At 32.2% G+C, this 9,084-nt stretch overlaps 1 protein-coding gene across 1 annotated transcript; it reads left to right on the forward strand.

Moving 5' to 3' along the window:
- Positions 1–558: 558 nt before the first annotated feature.
- LOC128241366 (uncharacterized) lies at positions 559–6,739 on the forward strand. Its single transcript, XM_052958289.1, has 9 exons — positions 559–652; positions 1,790–1,924; positions 2,353–2,490; positions 3,327–3,418; positions 3,816–3,910; positions 4,610–4,794; positions 5,638–5,799; positions 5,914–6,002; positions 6,644–6,739. Exons 1-9 carry the CDS (start codon positions 559–561, stop codon positions 6,737–6,739), a joined length of 1,086 nt encoding a protein of 361 aa, XP_052814249.1.
- Positions 6,740–9,084: the final 2,345 nt, after the last annotated feature.

Raw genomic sequence — 9,084 nt, forward strand, 5'->3', positions numbered from 1 at the left:
TACCGGCCACGCAGCGTGCTCGAGGGTCGGATTTTTCAATCCGGAACGGAAACTCATGATTGATATTTTTTCTAGCACACCTTAAATTACATTTTTGGGGGGAAAAATTCATAGAAAAGCGCATTTTTGTACCTTTGACAAAAAAGCGCGTGCGATGATGTTTACTGACGTCATGACGCGCAGTAATTTTTATTCACTGCATGCGTCAAGAAGTTTCTTCAGTATCACGTCTTTTAAGGGTTATTTAGTTTTGTTTTGAAGGTATATTTTTGTAAAGTTAATGTTTATGGAACTCATCTATTGAAATCTCATAATTATGGTTACATAGAGTGTAAAATAAAAGAAATGAAAAGTATTACGTCACAGCGCGTGACTCATCTGGCATGGGGGGATGCCAGATGGAGTTTTCCAGCACGGCTGAATTCACCGGAAATGCCTATCCGGTGTGCTTGGATGCATGTTATCAGATTGCATCGCAGTATGTTTGTGTTTAAATTATTTTAAATGCAATAAATCAAATTATATTAAATATAGAAGTATATATTTTTGTAGATATCGATGAATGTACCACAGACGGGTATATATGTGGAGACAACGGTTCTGGAGATTGTCAAAATTCTAATGGGAGTTACAACTGTAACTGCAAATCTGGGTATCATGCCATAACGTTAGGAGAAAAAGTCACATTTTGCGAAGGTAAAATCTCTGTTTGGGAAACGAATTGTCGGTAGAAATGAAGTGAAATGACATTCATTTTGACGTCAGCATATGTCCGAAAAACTCTTATGCATTGTGTATATATTATAAATCATGTTTCTTTAAATTGATGCTGAAAGGAAATTGTTTACTAAACTTCTTATAACTCATGCATTTGAAATACAAAAAGTTGTAGCCCTTTGATGTATTTGGTAATCTTAAAAACATTTTTACACACGGTCACCTTCGTCACATTCGTGTCAGTATTTGAAATATTGTCAACAATGGTCGACTGATATTATTCCTTAAGGCCTATTTGAAAAGTCAATAAAATTACAAAGTAAAAATAAGATCAGTTCTTTAATATACTTTCGTTACAGTCTCTAAACTAATGCATAAAAGTCTCGAAAGTAATGTGTTTTCAGTTTCGTCTTAAAAGTTTCTACAGTTTCAACATACTGAATGTTCTTATGCGAAATTTGTATATAAAACCAGCAAGCATATTTCGAAAGAATATATCTTTGGTGTTAAATAAATATGTACTTTTAATATAAATGAATGACTATTAAAACAGAAAGTAACATCGGGTTAGTCTATTTGATAACATACCGATGTCATTTGTTTAACCATGTATTATTAAGAAAAAATGAACACAACCTTTCAATAAAAATACATAATAAAAGTTCAGGTCGACCGGTTGAAAGAAACTATTCGAGTTACTTTGATTTTCCTTCCAATGCCATGACAAAGGCCTTTGTTCAATATCGCAAATAAATATATTTAGTAAAGATATATGGTTTTTGATGGTTTATTGATATTTATCAATCAAATAGAATTGATATTTTACTGTAAACAATCATTGTTGTTTTTGTTTGTAAATCTTATTTAGCTCTCAGTTCTAATTCAAACATCAGCGCGCACAGGGCTTGAACATTATTTCAAAGACGCAACTCTTGAAATATGGCTCTTAGAGCCCAGTTGGTTAAAAATATTGCTAGAGTATATTGAAAAAAAATTAGCATTTATTTTATCCGTTGTTGTTATGATTGAATTATGAAAAATAGTAACATATGTTTACCAATATATTTTTCAGACTTTAATGAATGCGAAAACGATACCTACACGTGTGATGGAGATTGTAAAAACTCGCAAGGAGGATGGGACTGTAATTGCAAGCACGGCTATATTAAAAACACCAGCCATGACGGTCTTCATAAGTTCTGCATTGGTAGGCAATGATTTTCTTTTGGTTTTATGAATTAACTAAGTACTAGAAACGAAACTTTAAAAAAAAACTCTTATTGCAATTTAAAGGATAATACTTTAAAGTCAAGTGGTTTTCAGTTTATCCATTTAACACTGCAACAATATGTTGTTAACAAACATAATCCTAGCATTTACCAGTTTTTAATTCATCCATGGTTAAACATAGTCATTTTAATGACGTTGCTTAAATATAGCATCTTTATATTAAATTTTAAAACCATATGTATCCGTTTCAACACAATATTAGTCTGACAAGTGTCTGTTAGGCCTTTAATCGATTGTCTCTAGAAAGGATAATTGTAACATATTTTGAAAACTGGACCTGACCCTGTAGTTCCGATTGTATCATTATATCACTTATTAGTAGTGCGATGCTTTATCATACTGTAGATATTGACGAATGCCACAACAATACATATACATGCATAGACAACACCGATTGTATCAATACAGAAGGAGGTTGGCAGTGTCTCTGTGAGGGAAAACGTGTCAGTAAACAAGTTAATAACACAGCGTTTGAATGCCTACGTAAGTCTTATCAAATGTGGTAGCTAACGTAAGGTGTTTCACTTCCGAACACAAACGAAACTTCTACTTAGTTTTATATTTAATACAATTTAACTTACATATTACAATTTCAATGCCGGTGTGCTAACCTTCAGTATTTTTTCTTAACCGCCTTCACTCTAAAAGTATTGTATTTGTTTGATCTCAGTATATTACATTTGTTTAGAGTGAAAGTTGTTTCCCTTTCCCAAGGGACATTGTAAATACTACAGTTGTAAAGAAACATTGTTCACTCGCTTCCATACTTCTATACGCCAACATTCACTGAAATTACTACAAACTGTAACCAGCAAAAAGCGACATGTTTATACACTCATTAGCCTTCGACTTAAGCCTACCCTAGTTTCGAGATCGAAGCACATTCAATTTCGGGTACGCCAATTGACGTGTTGTCTCATTATTCTAGGCTTACCATCGTTATTATGGAGTCTCAATATTAGTTGCGTGGTAGATCCGTGGGGTAATAAGGCGAACGCCAGGCATACAAACCACACTTGGCTGTCCCGAAATAGCAAGTTCTGAAATCTCCAAATCACGAATAAAATTAAAGGCTAAGAGTATAAATGCAATATTTTACTGGTAAAGGTGTATTCATATCACTCTATGTAAGCATTCGCAATGATTGAAAATGGGGTTCTGTGTTATCACAATCATGCATTTTTACATTGCAATTCAATGTTAGGAGTTAAGGTACCACCAGAAATTTTCTAATTATTTCAAAATTACTACTATATTAAAAGCTTTGAATTTAAACGTTATATTTGATAATAAAATATTGAGTGCATTATTTGTTTCAGCGGATTTCCAATACATAGCTACAGTTGTTGTCAAAATATATCCTGAAATCGAAACTGAAATATCTGAACTGGGACTTTTTATTTCGAATGGAGTAAGTGTGCAATTAATAATGATTGTATTGATATAGAGTGGTTAAGGTGTCTGAGAAACAGTTGGTTCGATCGTTCAATTGATCTTGTTCATTATCTCTAAAATGGATACCAGGACCGGTTTCTACCGAAACTGACTTGATCGTGATACTATTAGCTATCGGCTATTGCCGAGTCGAGCTTGAATAATTTAGTACAAACTGGAACAGAATTGCTTCATATATGTTTACTGTATATGGAAGGCAGTCCACGTCCTGTTAATGCACTGTACTTAAATACTGTTATTTCAATTCGAAATAATTGAATTTAAAAAAACAAAAACGCATTCAGTTTTTGTAAAAGAACAATTCATTTGCAATGCATCAAACACGTTTTACAGTTAACTCTGTTTTCTTTTAGATTCGTCAAATATTTATGCAGTCAGATGATCTTAACTCGCAAATAGTCTTGCCAGTTGAAATAACCAATAATTCAAAGAGAGAGTTGACTGACAGGTGAGTCATTTTTTACTTGTATTTGCTTATCAATTACTAAGATGTAAGTTAAATGACCGAAAGTATTCTATAAATAAAGCTATTACAGTTTGTTTATTTGTTTGATGTGTCAACTAGAATCGGATGTAAACCGCGCATTTTTACAATCTTTGCAGGCAAAAAATACGTTTTTGTTCTAGTATTTTCGTCATAGAAATAGATTTTCTTTATCTGCACAGAAAGCCTCAAAGCTACTATAATAATAGGGGGTCGATAGGTTCTTACAATTCACAAATTTGTGGAACGAATACCTTGACAAGTTAAATTATAATGCGAGTATTGAAAATTCATGTATTATTGCAAGAACATTCCATTAATACAAGGAAATATAATGATGAAAACAACGTGATAGGCCCTGTTTAGTGCCACAAGGAAAGGAAATAATCGTCAATGAAATATATAACCATATATCAAGTACAAACGCCACAGAGACTACACATGCATCAGCATAGCTTAACAGATAAATGATGGGATTACCGCCTTGGAACGGGTCAGTGAAACACGAGTTAATTGGATCACGAGTCTACTTGGGACTTAAAGTAGTTGGGCGGGACACCACTCGGACAAGCCCTGAATTGAAATAGTCCCGTAAAAGCCCTGAAATCACACACAAGGTATGAATTGCATGTATGCATGTTAAATTGAGCACTTTTGTTTCAGAATGTCGACTGAAAACTTTGAAACAGCAGTGACATTTATTTTACATTTAACGAAACAATCGAACAAAGCAACGCTTAAGGAAATTTGGGCTTCTATTTGGGAGTCAGAAATGACGTTTTTTTTTATTACAACAAACGTCACATCAACTGTTATAATGATAAGTGGGGAGTTGGACGAGGATGCAGGTGCGTAGCGCATTCAATTTTGTTTAGTTAATTAAGTCTCATGAATTTTATGAATCAAATATTATTTGAAGAAATAAAGTGTTTTTGTACACATAACAATACCTTATTTGATAAAAATGAAAGCAATTTTAAGATATTAAAGAAAACTTTATATATTTTCGACTGAAGAAGATTGTAATGTAAATATATACTAGACCGTTAACAATAAAGAAAACAAAACATTTCAAGTGTTTTTAAAACATAAGAAACAAAGCCATACAAAGCTCTTCGCCTCGGGTAACAGTATTTCCCTCATGTTGACAATATGTACTGTCACACTGAAAGCCATGCAATATTTATATAATATAACATGTTATTATTGTGTAGGTTAATCATATAACATGTAATAGTGTTTCTTACATTACATCTTTAGCATTCTTAGAGATCCGGCTACATTTGCAGTGTGGTTCTTGATCATAGTACATGTCTTAGTGTTGTGTCTTATCATATTGTATGTATAGCATAGTTCATGATCATGTTACATTTCTAGTGTGGATTTTAATTATAAAACGTGTCTTAGTGAAGATATAGTATATTGTAATTGTATTGTTCATGATTATATTACACTTGTAAGTGTATTTTGTGATTGTGTTGCATTTCGAAGTGTGGATCTTGATTAAGTAACGTGTACTTTCTGATCATATAGTATCTCTATATTTGACTTCTTCACGTCGTTATTGAAGATTTAAGCTTTCGTAGAATATTCTTGATTATTATAACTTACCTTTGTGTGAAGTTTGTAATCAAAATACATGTATTAGTGTGGTAATTGATCATATTATGATATTTATTTTATTCTTGTAGCGGAGACAAAAGGTTTATGCTCGATTCCATCTGTGAACTATTGCAATGCGACCCGCTCTGTTTGTGCTGATTCCAATGGACAGATTCAGTGCAATTGCCGCGCCGGATATCACAAGGAGACATCGAAAAATAAGACGTGTGTGCCTAAGGAGGACAAAAAAGGTTGCAAATTGTAGTGATAAAAATAAAATCTAAACATATGTCCGACTTTTTTTGTTGTATTTAAATGTGGATACAGATAAACATTGATTGGTTTACTAGACTTCTATTTTTCAGAGGAGGTGGCGCTTGTGTCAACTGTTAGTTTTAGCATAAACACTACTGGCAAGGATAACACATGGGTGAAAACTGAAGTAAAAATAAAGGTATAACTTACAATCTATAAGAGGACAACAATACATGACTTAATTATGTTTAAATTGTTTGAAAATTACTCATCACTTAAGTTGATGTTAATTTGACAAATGTATTTTGTTTTACAAATATACTGACATCGAATAAAAATCTTGCTGATTTGACTTCTGTCCTGACATGTTAAAAATCCTGGTAGAACGAGCATAAGTATGAAAAGATTGACGTCATCTCCTGTAAAAAAATCATCTTGCTGAAAGTACAGGCCGAAAACGTCGACATGTTTCAAATAAAAATAGAATAATGGCTGTGCTTGATTGTTTTTTTTTCTGACGTGACAGAAATTTACAAATAAAGTTGTAACAGAATCAGATGTAATTCAAATAAGTCTATCTTGAAATAACAAACAAATATTTCGTTATATCGACCGTTTTCAGTAATAAAGAAATATCATGCCGTTCTAATGGAATACTTAACGACTTAACAAATTAATATTTCAGTATAACCAAATACGTTTTCCGCTTATACCGTTCTAAAGAAATAGTAGGGAAAATATTTCTAAATATTTCTACCAGAATATATGCGTGACTATGTCATGCCAACAATTATTGTAATAATACTAAACGATGTTCATCTCTCTTTCTTATATACGCAGATAACACAGGTTTACACAAAGATGTTCCCTAACGTCATTTTTTGGATAGAAGTCATCAGTATTTTCAATCCCTCTAGTCATGGGCGTAAACGGTAAGTGATACTAAACAACATGTTTTATTCAAGCAGATATATATATTTATGTCTTTATAACACATTGGTATATGTTACACACTAGATTTTTATCAACTTTTTATCCATTGTTTACAATGATATACGAGTGACTTTAAATAATAACTTTAAATCAGATTCGGTCAAACTAAAATCTGTGAAAATTAATAATACACGCTTGAACTTCACAGTGCCATTCTTACAACACAACAAAAGTGGAGTTTCATTACCTTTAAGTATAAAAGTTTACATAGCCTACAACCTGTATACGACTATTTATAACGTTTATTGTAATCGGCAAATACGTACCATATATGTGTTAACCTTAGTACCTAAATACAGGTTGAAAAAAAGGAAAGCAAAAATAAAACTGAGTAAATTGTGTTTATAATAACCTTAAACGAATATATATATATGGATAACCTGTCAATTTGCTGTAGATAGTTTATGATCTCGTTAGTGTCATACTGTATGAACGCAGGAGGGTGACAATTTGCAAGGAAATTACATAACGCGCATAACTTTTGTTTTGAAAATGCACATGCATGCCCTCCTGCGATCAAACATACGCCATGAAAAAACAACGACAAAAAACATGCGATCAGTCCCAATATTTATACTTGAGATAGTTATTTAAACGATAAGTAATATATTAAATTAAAAGCAGCGGAGTATTTATTGTTTAAAAAGGTTATCGACAGTACAGCGTTTCATGCGGGCATAGTTCTAAGCGTAACGTTGTTAATTTTGTTTCAAAGTACACCGTAAGCGCAGAACAGTTACATTAACTACAATACAGTCCACTGATAATACATCACTGTTTTTGGGAAAATATATATATATATTTCTGATTGTGTTGGCTACATACGTTCTACGTTTTAGCTTAAAACTTGTATTATGTATTACCCAGAGCAGTGAGGTTTATGAGGAATATTATTCCATCAAAGTTTGGTTTGCTTGTGGTTTAAAATTAAGTCACAATCATGTAATTCCAATACATCCTTTTTAAATATTTAACTTTCGTTATTCAAAGCGAGTTTACAATACAAACACCAAGCTTTAATCTTTTTCTACGAATTGTTTCGAGAAAATACAAAAAAAAACATTTTAATGGTTAATGTTTAAACGTTTGGCTACTGAGCTTGTTTCTGTAGTTTTTCACATAAGTATTGATTACTATATGGTTTCTTATAATACATAGTTATTGTGGGAAATTTGAAATCCTGTTAATATCCTTACTTTTTCATTTCTCCTAATCGTTTTAAAGTATGTGCGTTTGTGTTTTTGATTTTAGTTTAAATATTTAGGCAAGTCATTATTAAGGTGCATGCGTCAGAGAAAATATATTCCAATGCCTTAATAAATTTCGTTGTACAAATTGCAAAAGCGTTTTTAAGAAGTGAACTGACATTTCAATGTTCCATCTTACTAAACGTGGTTTTTTTCACAAATATTTGACATATCAATAAATAAAAAATGAGCCACAAACATATATTTGAAAAGATATTTAATGTATATTATACATTAGTAAGATGTCATGCTTGCGGTAGGAGCATTTTTTGTGCCTACCCGATATACAATCTTAAATGGAGGCGCGCGCATCCATTCAAAGCGCAATATTGAACGAAACATTAACGTAATAACCCTGCTAAACAATCATAGCCACAAATGACGTCTTAACAAAAGGCATGTAAAATGCCAATGAGGATTAATCTTAACTCAAATATATGATTTTATTTGGAAAAATGTCAAGGATGTTAAATTTAAATACTATTACGGCATGCGGGCGAATGAGACGTGTATATTGTGTATTTAAAATCTGTATTTTGTGCATTTATTGTATATGTGCTTGGATATAGTTTATATGGGAACTCCATCATTAAGGCTACTGTTATATTATATAATAATTCTAATTCTTTTTGCATTAATAGGATATTGTTTTTATCTGTATTATCTGAATACCTATGTTTGGTGTTAAAATTATGTCTTTTAACACATTTCAGAAGCGTACCGAAACAAACTGTCGAGATTATAGCTCACTTCGAACAGACAGACACTCAGACAAACATGACATTACCTGCAATAAATGAGACGATCAATGACAGATGGGAATATTTTGTTAACGAGACACTGTCGGAAACGAATAGCACTTTAATAAAGCTTTTTACAATTAAACGTGAGTATAAGACAGTTTGGAATGGAGTTGTTGTTTTTTTTTCTTCAAAATAAATAAAAGGTTCACGAATTCGTCGCGTCCTACAAGCTGGCAGATATAGCTATATGTACATCAAATGGCTTCCAGCTGCAGAACAGACTGATTTGTGCAACATC

The sequence above is a fragment of the Mya arenaria genome, chromosome 7, assembly GCF_026914265.1.
Source record: "Mya arenaria isolate MELC-2E11 chromosome 7, ASM2691426v1".
Lineage (NCBI taxonomy): Eukaryota > Metazoa > Mollusca > Bivalvia > Myida > Myidae > Mya > Mya arenaria.